Source organism: Rosa chinensis, chromosome 2 (genome assembly GCF_002994745.2).
Source record: "Rosa chinensis cultivar Old Blush chromosome 2, RchiOBHm-V2, whole genome shotgun sequence".
NCBI classification, from domain to species: domain Eukaryota; kingdom Viridiplantae; phylum Streptophyta; class Magnoliopsida; order Rosales; family Rosaceae; genus Rosa; species Rosa chinensis.
In genome coordinates this window covers 87,013,224-87,031,007 of record NC_037089.1, presented here as the reverse complement: position 1 = coordinate 87,031,007, position 17,784 = coordinate 87,013,224, and the positions used below count along the sequence as shown (strand labels likewise).

At 38.0% G+C, this 17,784-nt stretch overlaps 2 protein-coding genes across 5 annotated transcripts; both read right to left on the bottom strand.

Moving 5' to 3' along the window:
* Positions 1 to 1,329: 1,329 nt before the first annotated feature.
* LOC121048778 (lysine histidine transporter 1-like) lies at positions 1,330 to 6,205 on the bottom strand. The gene is made up of 8 exons (XM_024329216.2): positions 6,049 to 6,205; positions 3,609 to 3,766; positions 3,130 to 3,513; positions 2,508 to 2,901; positions 2,313 to 2,418; positions 2,115 to 2,206; positions 1,949 to 2,017; positions 1,330 to 1,841 (listed from the first exon to the last, which is right to left on the bottom strand). The coding sequence occupies exons 1-8, from the start codon at positions 6,097 to 6,099 to the stop codon at positions 1,743 to 1,745; spliced, it is 1,353 nt and encodes a 450-aa protein (XP_024184984.1). The 5' UTR covers positions 6,100 to 6,205; the 3' UTR covers positions 1,330 to 1,742.
* Positions 6,206 to 14,168: 7,963 nt separating this feature from the next.
* On the bottom strand, positions 14,169 to 16,361 carry LOC112189845 (F-box protein At5g07610). Of its 4 annotated transcripts, none has more exons than XM_024329210.2 (3): positions 16,203 to 16,361; positions 16,014 to 16,093; positions 14,169 to 15,778 (listed from the first exon to the last, which is right to left on the bottom strand). In XM_024329210.2, the coding sequence occupies exon 3, from the start codon at positions 15,701 to 15,703 to the stop codon at positions 14,327 to 14,329; it is 1,377 nt and encodes a 458-aa protein (XP_024184978.1). In that variant the 5' UTR covers positions 15,704 to 15,778; positions 16,014 to 16,093; positions 16,203 to 16,361; the 3' UTR covers positions 14,169 to 14,326. The 4 variants fall into 4 exon arrangements, 3 of the variants coding, with proteins under 3 accessions (XP_024184978.1, XP_024184977.1, XP_024184976.1); XM_024329209.2 differs by having other exon boundaries at positions 16,014 to 16,099; positions 16,203 to 16,358; XR_002932107.2 differs by having other exon boundaries at positions 14,169 to 14,517; positions 16,014 to 16,334.
* Between the last annotated feature and the right edge of the window lie 1,423 nt (positions 16,362 to 17,784).

The following is a 17,784-nucleotide window of genomic DNA, read 5'->3' as shown; positions in this document are numbered from 1 at the left end:
CGCCTCTTCTGGACAGCTCCCACTTCAAATGGTGTACAGGTCTCAAAACGACTCCAATAAGGCTGAAATTTGGAGGGCGGATAGAAGAGGCAGAGACAAACAACTTTGATGAAGGAAAGATTTTGATATGAGGTCCCGATCAAGAGGTTTCGGGGTGTGCAAACAGGCTGCAGCAGGGGGTTTTTTTTTCTCTGGCTAGGGCTTGGGTTAGAGCTTCGTGCTGATAACTTGTTGTAAAACGATAGTAAAAGAATTTGAGAGAGGGAGAGTTTAGACACCAAGAATGAAGTATGAGAAATGGAGTGATTCTATTCATCTCACAATGAGGTTTATATAGGAGTACCTCAGGTTTACAAAAGGTAACTATTTAACGATTACATCAATCACTCGTCTGATTACAATCAATCAATCGATAATTATATTCTGTTAATCACCAATCAATCTTAATTGGCGTATATCACGCAGCACTAATTACTATTACATGAATAGCCACATTAATATTTACAACATAAAAGATTTTTTAATCTAAAAAATAATTTCGTATAATATTTTCTTTATATAACAAAAAATTTCAATGGCATATTCATACACGACCGTAAAAAGAGAGGCTCACTTTTTAATTTTGCACGGGGCCTCGAAAACTTTTGAGATGGCTCTATCTAGGCAGTTTGTGAAGTACCATGTTGATCTTGATCCCTTAGGCACCGGTTAACCACGCTTCCTAATTAAACAACATGTTCTATTTCTTGCTCGAGACGAAAATGAGATGGAGAGGAAAGTTCATATCTGTTGCTGCATTCTCCTGGTAAAGTCTTCTTTTGTAACATTAAGAGCAAAACCTTCAAATCTTTTGAGTTAGCCACTTTAAAAGTTGGATGTTACACTAATCCATGTGGAGACTTTGGCTTTTGTGTAGTTGCTCCATTTATATCCCAAGATGCTGCTGCTCCAGCTTTGCGTTTTTGTGCTTTTGGTTTAAGATCAAGCATCAAACATTATAAGTCTCAGTGATACAAATTGGTAGGTTCCATGAAACAGATTGGTACGGTAGGTTGATCGAAACATATTAGTTACTAGTCATACGATTTCGACTTCAACTATGGATTCCCCAAAACAGAGACGTCTAATGGTTATATCAGAACATCTCTGCACTACCAGTCAAAATTCATAAAATCTGGCGAAAGGAAATGCACAGCAAACTAATTCATTCACACCGCGCGGTACATAAGCAAAAATGTAGTACAAAATCCCCTTCCTAAGACACAAAGTGATCAAGCTGGATTGCATTAGCTAGGCGAGTCCAAGCTAAATGAATAATACTCATAAGTGGAAATAGCTATAACTGCTCAATATTTGACGTATTATAGGATCAATCAGTACTGGGGAATTAAGATTTCCCACATATCCACCTCAGAATGCTTAAACAAACACAAAGAAAGATCATATACATGATGACATGCCCAAACAAATACATAATGAAGAAAAGGAAACAGTAGAGAGCCCTTTGGAATTAGTCCCATGGTGACAGATTCTTTTCCCTGATACATGGAGACGAGTATTCCACTCCATAAACAACCTTATTTAATTCTTTGTCCACTGCTTACTTGCTGCTCAAGGTATTTAGTCCTTGATATTTCTTCCTCATCTTCATCAGAAAAGGCTCAATGTTTTTTTTCTTTTCTTTTAAAAAACTACTACTACCCCTTCCAGGCTTTTCGCTTGGAAGGATGATGATCAATGGCTTACGAGTAGAATTCATAGGTCTTGGCTTTAACTATGATTGATCTCAGCCCTCCAATTGGTGATAGAACCATCAAAAGAACACCAAAGAAGATGCAGATCTGAAATTAGCAAGTCAAAATAAGATTAACTCAAATATATGCAATCAAAAGGAAATCAAATGCATGCTTAAGAACAATAAAGTATAAATTAACCAAACTCAACATACATAGTTACACCACCAGGATAAGCCAAATCTCTTTGGTTTGTAGATGGCAAGCCACATTATGCAAGGGAGCTGAAGATATTAACAAGTTCATTAAACATGTGAAAAAGAAAAATCAGAATGTCCATTTCATTTCATTAGAATTTAAAGGAATAGATTGTGAGCTTACAAAATATGTTGTTGGGGCAAAAGCAAATCCTCCGAAAAATCCAAGGAGACCACTGAAGAAAGGGAATGTAATTCCGAGAAACATGGTAATTGCTGCAACGAAATGTATATTTTAATTAATTAAAGTATATCCAGCTTGAACTTGAAGCAATAGCATAAACTTGATGGAATCAAGGTCAACAGTAACCAAATAACTTACCAACATATGAAGTTCGTGTAATGAAGCGAAGCATAAAAGTTGGCCTGAAATTCAACTTCTTTACCAGTAGAGTTTCCATCATGTCAAACACTGGCATTGCATAAACCTGCGGCAGAGCTAGTAGTGTCAGACTAAATGTTTGAGTACAGAAAATGAAATTAAAAAAATTTAGGCAATCCTTGATCGGTCCATCACCTGATAGCTTCCAATAACATGGATGACAACAAACATGTTGGCCATTGCAATTAGCCATTTGGGTCTTTCCAATGTGACGAGGATGTTGTCTTCAAGTGAATTGCCATATATGTAATATCCCACCAGAGAAACCGGGAAGTAGCACAAAGCCACAATTATATAGGCAAAAATGACTCCTTTCCACATGGGTACCTTGGAAGGCTTCTCAGGTGTAGAAGGAATTGTTGCTTGGATTTCGAGGACTACATTATGGCCAGCATAAGCAAAAGCCACTGCACCCAATGCAGCTAAGAAGTCGAAAAATTTTCCTGTAGTAGTCTTGGCTTTGTAACTATAATCGACATTTTCTACCACACCCTTGTCTAGCGCAGCAGTCCATGCTATGGTAGAGTAACTGCACACATATGCATCACAATTAGTATCCAATATATTAATGAATCACGTACACAATAACATAACTTGGAAATAAACATATAGTAGGACTCCCTAGCTTAGAGGCATTAATTTCATCAAACATGTTTTGGGGGCAAGACTTCTAACTTGGAAGAAACACAAAAAGCTAATGGATTCCTCTAGCCACCCCTATTATGTAGTGAGTAAAAGCCTAGCAAAAATATCTGACCTCAAGGACATGGCAGCTGCAGCCAAAGACACGCCGGCGATGGAGTGGAAGTTGGGAAGGTGGGAAAGCACAAAGTGAACAGAGGCAAAGATCATGATGAAGTAAGTCAATTTGATCTTTTTGCAGTCTGAGCACACAGTGTCATGGACCTTCTGCAGCGATGTTCCTCCGGTGACCATGTACACAATGCAAACACCAACTTCAACAATGAGTTGCTGAGGCACCACAATGTAAAGACCAAGCTTTTCACCAAATGCATGCTGACCCAATTCGTGGTAACGATCAAAACGTTTCCCTGGAACCATCTCATGCATCTCAACCATTTGCCATAGTGTGTACAATGTGATGACCCATGAAAGGACCAAAATAACTATACCAGGACCCCTGAATTACACAATGAGATCAATCAAGTTAACAGACGACAGAAGTTGTAAGTGTATAATTTGATGCTTAATTAGAATATAGAATAATTAACATACCATCCAAGCTCTGCCATGGCATAAGGGAGACCGAGAACACCAGCTCCAACCATGGCCGTAACATTGTGAAAAGCCGAATACCACCATTTTGCATTCCTTGAAGAAGTAATTGGAAGCCACTCATTAATTGCCTTTTCCTTGGCTAATTTTTCGTCCATCTACACAAATTTAGTAACGGCAGCCGTGTTATGCTTTCATGAGCATCAACAACAAAAGTACACCATATTGAGCGCTTCAAATTTTACAAATTAAACACCAGTTGTATCCAAGATTCCTAGCTAGAAAAGGAAACTTTGGGGGCAGTAGTGATATTCTAGGGACTTTGGAGGGTATTTTGGGAAGTCAATCTCAGTTCAGTGAATCTAGGGAGATTGGTATCCCCAAATTTGGGGAATGGAATCAATTGGCATAGTCAACTTTCTCAGTTATCAATTTGTGATGGCTGGCTGGGTTGCTTCCTTGATACGAAAATTGTGTCTTATTAGCTTTTTGGGCCCACATCTCATAATGTCTCAGTAATAAGCTGACACCGTGTGCTGCCCAATGCCCATTACCATATTCAATATTTATTTCAACTAAATATATTTGTTTTTCTGTTATTTTTTTATGACGTTGTTTTTTTCTATTTTGGCCTAATTATAGAAATTAGTTCAATTTCGTGCGATACATAATTTCAAACCTAGCCTCTCAAAATTATAGTGCAACTGGTGTAAAAAAAAAAAAAAAAAAAACTATTGCTACCAACGAAGCCACGTGTGGATCTAGGAAAAACAAAAATGCAAGAAGGAATAGTCAATGTGCTTTATATTTGGTCAAGGAGACTCAGAGGATCTTACTTGAAAATAATATCTCTTTGGGTTTGTTTATGCACGCAAAGGTAAAACAAAAATGACAAGTATCTACTTCTCTCTAGCCGCAACAACTTCTATACTAATTGTCTTCCCTGTGTTTCAAGAGCGCTCATCTGGCGGTGACCTAACTTCACTACCGGCCTTTAGCCGCGCTGACGTTGCGGTGCTACCGGACGGGTGGTGATCTACAGAGCTCAGCGGTGGTTCTTGGGTTTCTGGACGGGAAGAAACTAACATTGGTTGGCCGGTTTCATCCCTTTTCGATCCTTGTTGGCAGCATAGATGGTCACGGCAGAGTTCCGGGGACCGTGGTTGGAGGTTGTGGAGGCGGCGTTGGCATCTGGTAGACGGCGGGGTGTGTTGGGTTTCCCATACTCGATTGGCTCGGGCCTAATGGGCATCCATACTCGTTTGCTTCGGTGGTGGTGGCGATGGAGGTGGCGATCCTTGGAAGGGCGGTGGCGTACATGCTGCATGGGGTGGAGATGGGTTTGGGCTGGGTTGGCCTTGTTGGGCTTCGACTTTGGGCTAGATTCTCCTTTGGACCATGATTGTTTGGTCCAACAAATCTTATTTGCTAGCTTTTTCTTTGGGCCTTTTCTGGTAGGTCTAGAGGGCTTTATCCTGTTCTAGTTTTTTTTTTCTTTACCGCAATTGGATTTGGGTCTTTGTCGGCTTAATTCTTAGTTTCTCTAGTTGTACACCAATTGAGATCTCTAAACGACTAGATTTGCTATGAAGGAGATTTAGGTTGTGAGGGTTTGAGTCATGTTGTTTTTAGGCTCGAATAATTGTGCTTATTTTGTCTGCAATGAGGGTTACTGGTCAATTTGTTTGGCGACTTGTGCCATCTAGACTTTTGGTATGAAACAACAATTGATGCAAAGTGTCTTCTGGCCATGGATAAGTAATGAAATTATCTATTATCTCAAAAAAAAAAAAAGGCAAGTATCTATCTACTGTATACTGTAGAAATCATAGAAAATTATTGAAAGTTTGTCTATAAGCAAAAAAAGAGAGAGAGATATATATATATATATATATATATATATATTGTTGAAAGATAATTTTATTAGTTACTTTTTGAGATTGCATGGTAATTGATTTTAAAATTTTATATAACATTAAAGTTTTGAATTAACGTAAACACCTCTTTTTTAATAAAAAAAATTAAGATTGTGTATTTAATCATTATTATTTTTGAAAATTAGCTCCGTGGTGAAAAAATGAAGTACTAGTCAATTCTATAGATCAACTGAAAGAGTTGGCTTGAAAATCAAAGTTGAAGTAGAAGACAAGGTGTCGTAGGCCCTGGGGTAATTAGAACAACCGAACCAGAAGACCCTCAGGGCCTTATGTGGTCTCATCTCAATCAGATTCAAAAATAGAGACACATAAGCTAAAACAAAAATAGGAAACCAAATATATAAGATGAGAAGACATAACTTTCTCCCATCTAAGCTATAGCTTAATTGGCCTCATTCTTTATGAAACAAACAGATGCAACCTCAACCCAATATAAACATGATCATCAACATCATTTTCGGAAATTTCGAAAGTTTCATATAGGAATCGAGACTAATACTAACCTCTGTCTGGTCGTAAGTTTTATCGGCGTTGTTTTGAGTTTGAGTTCTCATGGCGACTCAACCAAGATTTGGAGATATATAGGAGAGATATATGCAGTAGGTGATAGGTTAAAACCAAGAAATGGAGCTCTCTAGCTAGCTCTGCACCCTCACTCCAGCACAGAAAATAAGGAGGGTGCTCTATGGTATTTAAATACAGAAGCTCTTAAGCTAGCTAAGATTCACTTCTAAAAACAAAAAAACAAAAAACAAAAAAGCTAGCTAAGATTCTTCTTTGTTTGTCAGTCTATTCCAACGTGAAAGAGGAGTTGAGTAATTCGAATTCGTGACGTTTTATAGTTTGACTTTCCAAAATGCGCGCATATTAACGGAGACTTTTTTTTTTTTTTCCAAATGCTGAATTTTCCAGGCAACGACCCTCGTGGTTGGCTTGGCGTGCAGCTAGCTAATTTATGTTACAAGTTTTCAAGCTATGGGTGGGGAATACTAGATACACACGCACAGTGCGTCTGAGTGAATCAACGTACACACCACCACGTGTTCAATGACAGCAGAGCAGAGACGAGGTATTTTATTCAATGCAAGTTTTTCTTCTTCTTTTTTTTTGTCATTTTTGCCCCTATCATTTCTTCTTCCTGGCTTCCTCTCTCTTCGTAAAAATAAAAAATATCTTCGTTTTCTTCTCCTCTCTCATCAGTCTCATGTTTTCTGGGTAAATGATATAGAAATAGAATTGTAAGCGTGAAGAAATGCATGCATGCAAGGGTTATATATATCATAAGCCTGATATCAATTTTGTGAAATTTGAATAGTTGATTCTTAATCCAGTTTATAGAGTCCAATTGAGATTTTGGATTCTGGATTTCTATTGGATTGGAATTTTACCTCAGAAAATTCAGCCGCTTTTGAATTAATTGAACCAACGAGAATAAGGAGATGGGTGAATGAAGTGACGGCAGCTAAGTCTTTTTCGTCGTCTTTAATCTTCACCAGCGATCCTCTTCTCTCTGCTCAAATAGCTTTCGCTGTCGCCCAATTCATCATGCTCCTCTTCATCTCTCTTCGTCGTTTGAACCCAGTTATATATGATCAATATCGGATCTGACCCATTTCGTAGTTTTCAATTTGTAAAGTCATGTTTGATTGTTAGCTTCATAAGTTTGATTTTTGGATAAGAGGTTCTTGAAGATGTGTATTCATTCAAATTTGGCCGAGAGATGCTTTCGGTGGTTCTGGAGGATAGTGAAGAAATAGAAATTGCTTTTGCAGAAGCCAAGAGAGAGGAGGAACAAAGAGATCAGAGCAGCAAACGGCGAAAGTGACCAGAAAAAAAAAATACTTTTATATAATACTTCGTTTCTGCTATTAATAGACACGTGGTGGCCTGGTGTTTCACTCAGACGCACTATGCGTGTGTATCTAGCATTCCCCGAGCAATAGCAACTCTATACTATTAAGAGAAGAAAGTTTATTAGTCAAAGTCAAAAATTTTAACAGAAATGATCTTAGAAGATTAATAAATATTGAGAATTAATTAAATCACAAGGATAATTATGTCATTTATAAAATATACTTTTATTATATTTTTTATAAAATAAAAACCCCACAACCCACTTTTTACTCCCACTATCTTCTCTCTGTAAGGACAGTTTTCTTTTTTATTTCTGAAAAAATAAAATAAAAAATACTTTCACTCTGCATGTGTGAAGAATGACCAGTATTCATTTAAATTTAGTCTATGCCCATAGAAATAAGTCAATAACGAACATGTGGGGAACTTATGTGGGACTGTGGCCTATCCAAGATCCTTGTTTAGATTCAAACTATCCCATGCACAAAGATTAAAAAAAGGTAAATTGTTAAAAAACTAATTCAACGAAGGCATGAAGCTAGCCAGAAGAGGCGTTCCTCAGAAGAGGTTTGTAAAGAAATTGAATGCTTTCATAAACCAATAATTGGATAATTTGAAATATAAAACTCATGAATCAAAAACAATTATTGACATTAATTTTTTTTTTTAATCTATTCTTTTTTCTTTAGGGGAAAGACGACCAAATTATATTACTCAATCAAAGAATACAATGAGAAGCCACAAAACTTTTAATATCAGGAGGGACAAGCCCACTCCATGAAAGATTAACAAAAGATTGTAAAGCTAATTTAGCTAAATTAAGGGCAGCCACTCCATGAAATCCAACTCCACATTTTATGTCAATTTACATTCATTGTTCTAATATCAGGCAAGTTTAGAGAGTTTCTATTGGGACCTCCAAATTTGCTCACTTGACCTTATTCTATTATGAATTATTAAATGACATATATAACCTACTATAAAATGACTATTAAGGACAATAATTATACCAAAAAAATATTATATTTATTTTATGTAGACTTTCCAATTCAATAATATTAGATTGTATTCCTTATTATTTTCCTTTTCTATTTTCATTTTCCAATTTTACTACATACTCATTAAAGCATTGATATATATATTTAATAAGAATTAAAAATATGATTAAGATCATGTGACATAAAAATGTATGATATATATGTTGAACGCATATTGATGAGGGAAAACAAAATAAACCCTCTTATGATTTATGACCTAAATCTAAGTCAATCCATTATATTTGCAAAAAAAAAAAATAATAATAAAAATAAAAATATTTAAATAATTAATCATGTGGTACAAAATATACCAAAAAAAAACATTAAAAAATGAATGATTTTTTTTTTTTGAGAATAAAAACAAATGATTTTTTTTTTTTTGCACAGCTAAAATAGAGAAGAAAAAAAACATAATAGTTCATGGCATTTTCTTATTGATTAGACATTAATTTTTGAAACTCAAGTTTGATTAAGAAATGTATATTAGTTAAGATTTATAAAGTGATTAAATCATTGAAATGACTAAATTTTTTATTTTAAAGATAATAACTTGTTTGCAAATTACATGAGTGAGGTTATTTGAGGAACTTTAGTGAGGTTTAGTGAGTAAATTTAGTATTTGAAAATTTGATAAGAGGTGTAAAAAGCATAGAGGTCAAGTGAGTAAATTTGGAGGTTCCAATAGAAAAACTTAGGGCTGGGCACGGGCCGGGTTCAATAAGAATTTTACTGGGCCCGAGACCGGCCCGTTTTTTACTATTCGGGCCCAAAGCCCGTTTTGCACTCAACAGGGACCGGCCTGGGACCGGCCCGTTTCATTTCGGGCCGGGCTTCCGGGTTTACGGGCCCAAATAGCCTTTAAAAAAAAAAAAAAAGAGATCGACATCGATCAGCTGCATTTTCTGGCCGCCACCATCAGAGACTGTGAAGTGTGAATCATGAATCTGGGCTCACATGCTTTTATCTTCCCAGTACAGCAAAATACTAAAATCCCCCAAGACTTTTCTACTTTGCTTTGTGCGGACCCCAGCCACTATCTTCCTTCCCCAGAACACCTCACTCTTGCCCCAATGCCAATCTCCTCGTCCAAGATGCAAAGCAAAACCACAGTTCCAAATCCTGCAGTCAAAGCAAGGTAAGGAGGTTTAGCTGCTAATCACCACAGATCTTAAATCAAAGCCAGAGAAATCTGAGATCTGGGATTCTCCTAACTTAACAATATGTTAATAAATTCAAATCAATTTATGGTTTACGTTTTCTTCATACCGTGCAGGTGAAGTGAAGAGGGAGGGAGGGAGGGAGGCAGGGGGGGTGGGGGAGGGAGGGAGGGCAGTCTCGGGGCTTGGCTATGGCTAATATGAGGGAGGAGACTTAGACCGCAGGGAGGGAGGGGGGGTGGGGTGGGGCGGGGAGGGAGGGCAGTCTCGACGCTTGGCTATGGCTAATATGAGGGAGGAGACTTAGACCGCAGACTGAAGACTCGGAGAAGAGGGAGAACGAAGGAGGCGGCCTCGTTCAGATCTGGAAGAATTGAAGACTCAGTCAATTAGGTTTGGATATTTGACTGAAGAGTCTAATTCAGTGTGTCCGATGCTATGATAAGGATTTTGAGCCTTATCTTAGCACCAATAATACATGGACATCTGTCTCTTTTCTTTACAACGGGCCTGACGGGTTTTTTCAACTTTGAAGGTCAAGGCCTGACCAGAACCGTTTGTTTGAAAGTCAGGGCCCGGGCCCGAACCGTTTTGATAAAAAAAAAAAAAAAAAAAGGCCCGGCCTGTACGGGTCGGGTTTTGACAGGCCGGTCCGGATTTGCGGGTTTTCGGGCTTAAATGCCCAGCCCTAGAAAAACTGGCAAGTTTAATTCTGTTTGAGGCTTTGAGCTATAATTTCTAATCAATCAAATCCAACAAAAAGTTTGCAATTACTGAATCTATAAGCCTTGCCATCTTCTTCTCAAAATAAAAAGACATATAAATGTACTCTTATGATTACAGAAACCAAAGACTAAATTAAGAGCAGGAAATGGATTCAAATTTGCTCACCACCAATATTTTGGTGGTGATTCCACCACTTAATACAAAACTACCATGTGTTATAAAACACAATTATAGTTAATCATGATGTTTTATTAAAAAATTATTTCAATTAATTATATATGACGTGGCAAGTTTTAATAGGGTGCTAATATCACTACAAAATAAAAGTTGTGAGCAAATTTGAATCCGCAGGGAGAAAACCGATCTGAAACCAGTTCCCCCTCCCCCATTCCACTCCTGCTCAGATCTTGGTCCTTCCGGATCAAGATCGAAGGCTTGAGGGTTGGGGGAGGCCTCCTCCTTAGGGCTATGTCCCAGTTCCTTGTTTCTTTTCTAGTTTGTTTTTGGTTTTCTCTTTCATTCAATAAAAGTTACAGAGGACCCTGTGTCCAAGAGGGTGTCTTCCCGGAGTTTGCTTAGTCGGCGCAAAGTTGTTGTGGGGATGGGATCGCTGTCCAAATCTTCTGATGGAGTTGTTGGGTGGTGGTGGCTGCAGTTTGTTGGTCGGTGGGTGTGGCTGGTCGGGGAAGTCCATTGTGGGCTCAGCGACATGTGGGTGGAGCTGGGGTCATTCTCCCCATGAGCGGGAGGTGAACAGAAGAAGGCGGCTTCGGCTGGTGGTGTGACGGAGGGTTCTGAAGGGATCCGATCTGATCGGAGTGTTCCGATTTGGTCTCTTCTTCTTAGAGGCGTCTTGTCGAGGGGAGTGGCTAGGGGGCAGCGGTGTTGTCTGCTGGCGTGTTGGGAGAACGGAAGGATGGAGAGGTGGCGGGTTGGCTATCGGTTGTGGGTTGTCGAGGCTACATCTTGCGGGATCGAGGCATGCTGATGCTGAGTTATGTGTGTTCGGCCCTTGTTGGTGGGCAGTTATTACTAGTTTTTAGGGTTTGGTTTTTTTGTTTTTGTTTTTCGGTAATAAGTTTTAGCTGTTGGGTCGGGGCACTGCAATTATTGGCATAGACAATCTTCTCTTCGGCGATCTAGAGGGGTCGTTCCGGTTCTGGAGCTGGGTCAGGAACGGTGGCGAAAATGTTTGGCTGTGTCATACTAGCATAGACAATCATCCTTGGCCTTTCTAGTGGGTCGCTCCTTTCTGGTTTCGGTACGGCGGTGATGGTGATTTGGAGCATTTATGGATTGCCGGTGTTGACATTAAGGTGGCAATGGTGTTGGGTTTAGTTTAGTCTCAGGTCTGATGGTCCAGCATTTCTTTTTGGTCAGGTTCGAAATCACAACCAGTGTAGACTTGGTCGATCAAAGGCAGGTTAGGAGGACTCTGGGTGGCCAGTTAGTGTTGACAAAGTTGTGAGTCTGGGATTCACTACTCCAGCGCATGTTGTCTTTGCCTTTTAGTTGTTGTGCAGGTTTTAAGTCTGTAGTTGAGTCGGGGTTTTTTTGACTCTGTCAGTCAGTCATTATGGAGTTGTGTGAAGTCCAGTGGCCATTTATGTGTAAAAGATGTTGCCAAAAACTCATTGTAACCAGTTCGTTATTAATAAAGTTTCTTCTTGATAAAAAAAAAAATTTGAATCCGCAGGAAACTACAGTACAAATCCGATTAAAGGCTGAACTTCCATCTGCATTGAATGATAGCTAGGTACATCTAATCGAATTTTTTGTGTAGTTGTGCAAAGTAAGAGACAATCATCAACACCGGCCTTGGGAGCTAACTCAAAAGATTTGAAGGTCCTACTCTTAAGATTATAAGAGATGACTTTGCCAGCTGTATGCAGCAACAGAGATGAACATTCCTCTCCTTCAATTTCGTCTTGAGCTAGAAAGAGAATGATAAATCGATCCAATCGAAACCAGGGGTAAGCAGTGCATATGGGATCAAGGTCAACAAGGTACTTGACAAACCAGCCAGAGTAGTCTTTTCCCATCTCCAAAACTTCAAATTGAGAGATATCAGGCACATAAATATCAATAAGATGCAAATGGCGCCTGTCACCAGACTCCTGAAAATATCTAAATATAATCTTGTCCAACTTCTTATCTTTACAGCGAGGAGGAGGATCTACACTCCAATACGCTCTTCATCCACGCGAAAGTAAGACAACCCACTATACATGCCTAACCAGTGAATTGCTCCATTGCAGTAAACAACGCGTTTGTAGAGGATGTGAAATCCCCTAGAGAAAGAAGAACCAAGAAGCTTCCAACTTCGAGTCTCAGACGAATATATCAGTATGTGGAAGTGCCGGCCAAATTTTGTTCCGTCATTTTTGCGTAGGCAGACCGCCTTGTAATGAGGTGATTTGGAAGGGTCAAAAGCCAAAGCAATGATGATATAGGGTTCTACTTGTTGACTAGCATCGTTAGTAACAGCAGTATTTGCTGGAGGAGTAAGTGTGGAGAACTGGTTGGTTGTGGGATTGAGAATAAAATATGGGGGCTTCACTTCTTTTGCACTCAAAAGATGGCACAAGAAGAGGCCGTTGCAGGACTGGATAACTCTGATGTGACCATTATATTGGTTTTGAACTACACTGAGAGGATTGAAGGGTGAACCTGACCCAGATGGGTTTTGGTTATCATGGTTACTACTACGGGTATGATGATCATCCAGAGGAAGAGGGACGAAACAAGAGGGGGGGTGTTGTGGGTGGGTGGGATGTGTCACAGAAGACGGCAGAGATGGGAGTGTTTGGGTTTTGAAGGGTGTGGCAGTGACAGAATTTGAGTTTTCTAAAAATCACTCTAATGGAGTGATGTTTGGTTTTATACAGCCATAGAACCTGATGAGCTAATTATCCCACTCCAAACAGAAATTTACAACATTTTTTAACAGGGTCGTGACCTCTTTTGTTCCTAGCTCCCCAATTGAAATCCGAGTCGAACTGGGGATGGCAAAATGGGTGAGAGTACCCACAACCCTCTATTACGGACCCTTAGCTTCAATTTGAACTCAACTCCATATAAAGATTAGAAACTGAATCAAGATAGACATACACCGTATAAATACGTCTAGTTATCCATAAAGGTAACAAAGTCAAGGGGAATTATTCATATCTCCATAGATGAATAAGTGATGTAAACTAACAAAATTGATTATATCTTTAACTTTGTGGCCATTGTGCATTTAGCTTGCTTTAAGGTCTCTATTTCCATCGTACAAAGTCTCAGACTTCAGACATCTTTTACTTTCTTCAATCTCCCTTTGTATGTCAAATACATATTTGACCTTTGTCATGTCTGCAGCCTAGGCTTGCAGCCAGCATGTTGCTACACCCATTCAGTTTATATGCCATATCATATCTTCAGGAGATACGATGCGACTCTAAGAAATAGTCACAGGCTTATGAACGTTTAAGCCCATACTTGTGCATGTATTCTGGGTATAACCGTACAAACTGATCAAAGAACTGAATCAGATCGAGGACATAAACAATGCTCTTTTTTTCTTTCTTTCTTTTTTTTAGCTCATAATGATTTTTCTTTGGCTCATAAATATGACAAACACTTGCATCCTTGGAGGACCAACAGTCAAACAGTGACATACCACTAATTGTATATTGTGGTTCATTTGAAGTATTCTAGACTTCATGAATGCTGTTTCTAACCCAAAACTTCAAGTTCTTTACAGCAAGGATGAACCCAAAGCCAACATATCATGTGTAATCATGTAAAGTTAAACGCATGAAAGCTATCAATAAAATTGCAAATCAACTAGTCTTGGTAGGCAGCATAAAACTAATCATCCAAATTAAAGAAGCAATGGAATAACATTAACAAAAAACTTAAAATGATGTGTAGTGTCAAATGCACACAAAAATAAAAGGACTTTTCTGTTGCAAAGATCCTACAACCAGAAGCAAAAACCACACAGCACCAGCAAGAGTATAGTATCACACACAGGCCAGAGTCTCCATATATCGATGATTAGATGCTTCAACTCGTAAGAGAGAATCATTAACTCCGGGCTTGGGAGTTAAATCAAGAGATTTGTAGGTCTTGCTCTTAAGATTATAAGAAATGAGTTTTCCAGGCATATGCAGCAACAGAGATGAACTTTCCTCTTCTTCATTTTCATCTTGATCTAGAAATAGAACAACAAATCGATCAGACAGGTTCCACCGGCATATGGGATCAATGTCAACAAGGTACTTGACAAACCAACCAGAGTAGTCTTTCCCCATCTCAAACACTTCAAATTTAGTAATACAAGGCCGATATATATCAATAAGATACAAATGGTGCCCGTCATGAGACTCCTGAAAGTATCTACATTTCCTCCTGTGAACGTCGTTCTCATAAAAGTGAGGACGGTTATCAATAAAACCGTCACGTTCTTCATCTATGTGAAAGTATGCTACCTCACTAAACATGCCTAACCAATGAATTGCTCCTTTCCAGTATACCACGCGTGCATAGAGGATGGAAAATACCCTCTTGATAGAAAAATTGAGAATCCTCCAACTTTGAGTCTCAGATGAATATATCACTATGTGATAGATAGTGCCGTCTTCAGATCCATCAATGGTCCGAAGACAGACCACCTTGTAATGAGGTGATTTGGAAGGGTCAAAAGCCAAAGCAGTAGAGACATAGTGTTCTTTTCGTTCACCAGTAGCGGTGGTAACAGCAGTAATTGGAGGAGGAATAAGTGTAGAGAACTGGTTTGTTGTAGGATTGAAAATAAGATATGGGGGGTTCAGTTTATTATGAAAAAGAAGACACAGGAAGAGGCCATTGCAGGACTGGATAATTCTGATGTCATCATGATATTGGTTTTGAGCAAACGTAAGAGGATTGAAAGGGAGTGAACGAGAGCGAGATGGGCTTTTGTGATCAAAATGAAGACGATTGACAGGAAAGGTGTGGACAGTTTTGATGCCATAATCATATTGGTTCTGTACAAAATCAAGAGGATTACAAGTAGGTGAACCAGACCCAAATGGGTTTTGGTTTCCATGGTTCCTAATATTACTACTAGTACTACTGGTTCCACGCATGTGATCCAAATCAATAGGGACGAAACAAAAGGGGCGGCAGGATCTGTCACAAAAGACAGCAGAGACTGGAGTGTTAGGGTTTTGAAGGGTGTGGCGGTGACAGAATTTAGGGTCGGAAATAAGAGAGAGCCAATGCTTGGAGACGCATTTGAAGCGGACTAGAGGTTTAGCTGGCACGCGCACAAGGATTTCAGTAAGGACTTGTTCTATGCTGGCTACGGTTTCCGCTAAGCTACTGGTGCAGCGTTTGGGGTAGAATCTGTGCTCCATCTAAATTCTAAATGAGGAGGTTTGGTCTTTCTGCCTTGTTTGAACAAGGCTACAACGAACCTTAATGAACCACTCCTGATGAACAAAGGAAAACATCAAATCCCAATCCAAATAGAAAATTACACTAAAAATATAAATTTGTCCTAGCTCGCTCCTCGTTCAAATCACCACAACACAACCCTCAAAAACCCAGCTTCAGTTCAACTCAACTCAGTTTAAAGATTTGAGATTGAATCAAGGTAAATGCTTTAGTTATGAATGCAAATTCAAATCTTTTGGGGAATACGTTATGAATCAGTGAAGAACTAACCAAATTGATTGTGTCTATCGCGTTGGCTTTCCTCTGTGGAGCGGATCAATTTGGAGCTCTTCTTCCAGATATCTCGCCGGCTGTAACTATCTCGAAAGAAGATTGAAACCAATCTTGTAAATCAAAGAGCAAACTGCAAACACGACAAGATGTGAAATCGGAATTGGTGGAATTTTGAGAAAAGCTTACAAAGATCCTTGGTTGTAAAACTAGATAACAATAGAGACCGAAGCGCGCTGGGTGAGTTGATCTTCGCGGATTTGGCTTCGCTTGGCTGAGTTTCGGGTTCGCGGCCGTTGCAGGTCCCAGAACGAAGAGGTCTGTTTCTCTTTTTATGTTGCACTGCCACATATGTCCTTTTTTCTTTTCTTTTCTTTTTTTCTTTTTTTGAAAGGAACCACATATGACATATGTCATTTAGATGACAGACTTTTTTTGTGCATACTTTTTTTAAATGACAGACTTTTTGAAAAATTTACAGACTTTTTAAAAAATCGATAGACTGTTATGGATTTCTTAAAACCATTGATTTTAGCAACAAACTTTTATTGATTCATGAAAATCTATATACTTTATTATGAATGACTTCTACAGATTTCATAGGATGTACAAAATAAAATAAAAAATAAAATAAAAAACAAATGTAGCCCAAACACAAAACAAAATAATAACTTATTGTCTCTTCAATGCTCCAATATCATCTAATAGAAATTGACTCAAATAAATAATTGTTAGTCTGTCTAGCGAGTTTGTTCTCATTCCTAATCTCCCAACAACATAAATATACAATATAGATCACTTGATGTTTATGGTTAATTATTCTCATCAATTTTGTCTTCGCCGATTAACATATATTGTAGCAATATTGATCAATGTCTTGCTCTATAATCAATCAATTGAAATTCAATTGTTCAACCTTTTTTTGAACCATAATATAAATTCAAATTAATGAGAATAATTAATTGATAAGATAAAATGTAGTATGGTTCAAGGTCTTAGGGTTAGACCACAATATTTGAGTTTTAGGGTTTCATAAATCATTTTTATTGCTATTAGGGTTCGAAGTATCACAATTGAAAAAAAAAAAAAAAAAAAAAATCACATTCAACAACTACAATGAACATGTTGGGAATCAAAAAAATTGATATCATAAAAAATTAGAGAAAAGACAAAAAATTAAGAAAGTGAGATGATGAAGGACAAACTTCTTCGTGCGTAGAGAGAATAACTTTGATAGACTTTTTTTTTTTTAAGAGGAAACTTTGATAGACTTTTTGAAATCTTTGGTCTGGAGGCTGGAAAATTATTGGAGTTTGTTATGTATAGGTAACACTACAAAGTCCATGATTATCCATGATTTTCTAATTCCATAAGTATGAATGATATTTTGAATACCTCTGTACTTTTATTCATTTTTAAAAGTTCTAATTGAATACCCTTAGATTTTGGTGGAATTCATGAAGTCTTTAAAAATCCTAATTGAATACCTCAAGACTTTCATGGATTGTTAAAAATCTATATTGAATACACCCAGACTTTTAAATTCCATAGATTTCTTTAAAACTTCCACTAATTCCATATACAATACACCCCCCTAGTGACTTGTTCTTTATTTTTGGTATTTTTTTTACTTTTCAAAAAAAGGTACCAAAAATAATATTTTCCTAATTTTTTTTTATGACAGAAAAAAGTTACAAATCCAAAATATGGAAAAAAAAAACTCCTCCTAATCTAGATAGAACGCTTAAGAGAAAAATAAGTGTAAACGAGA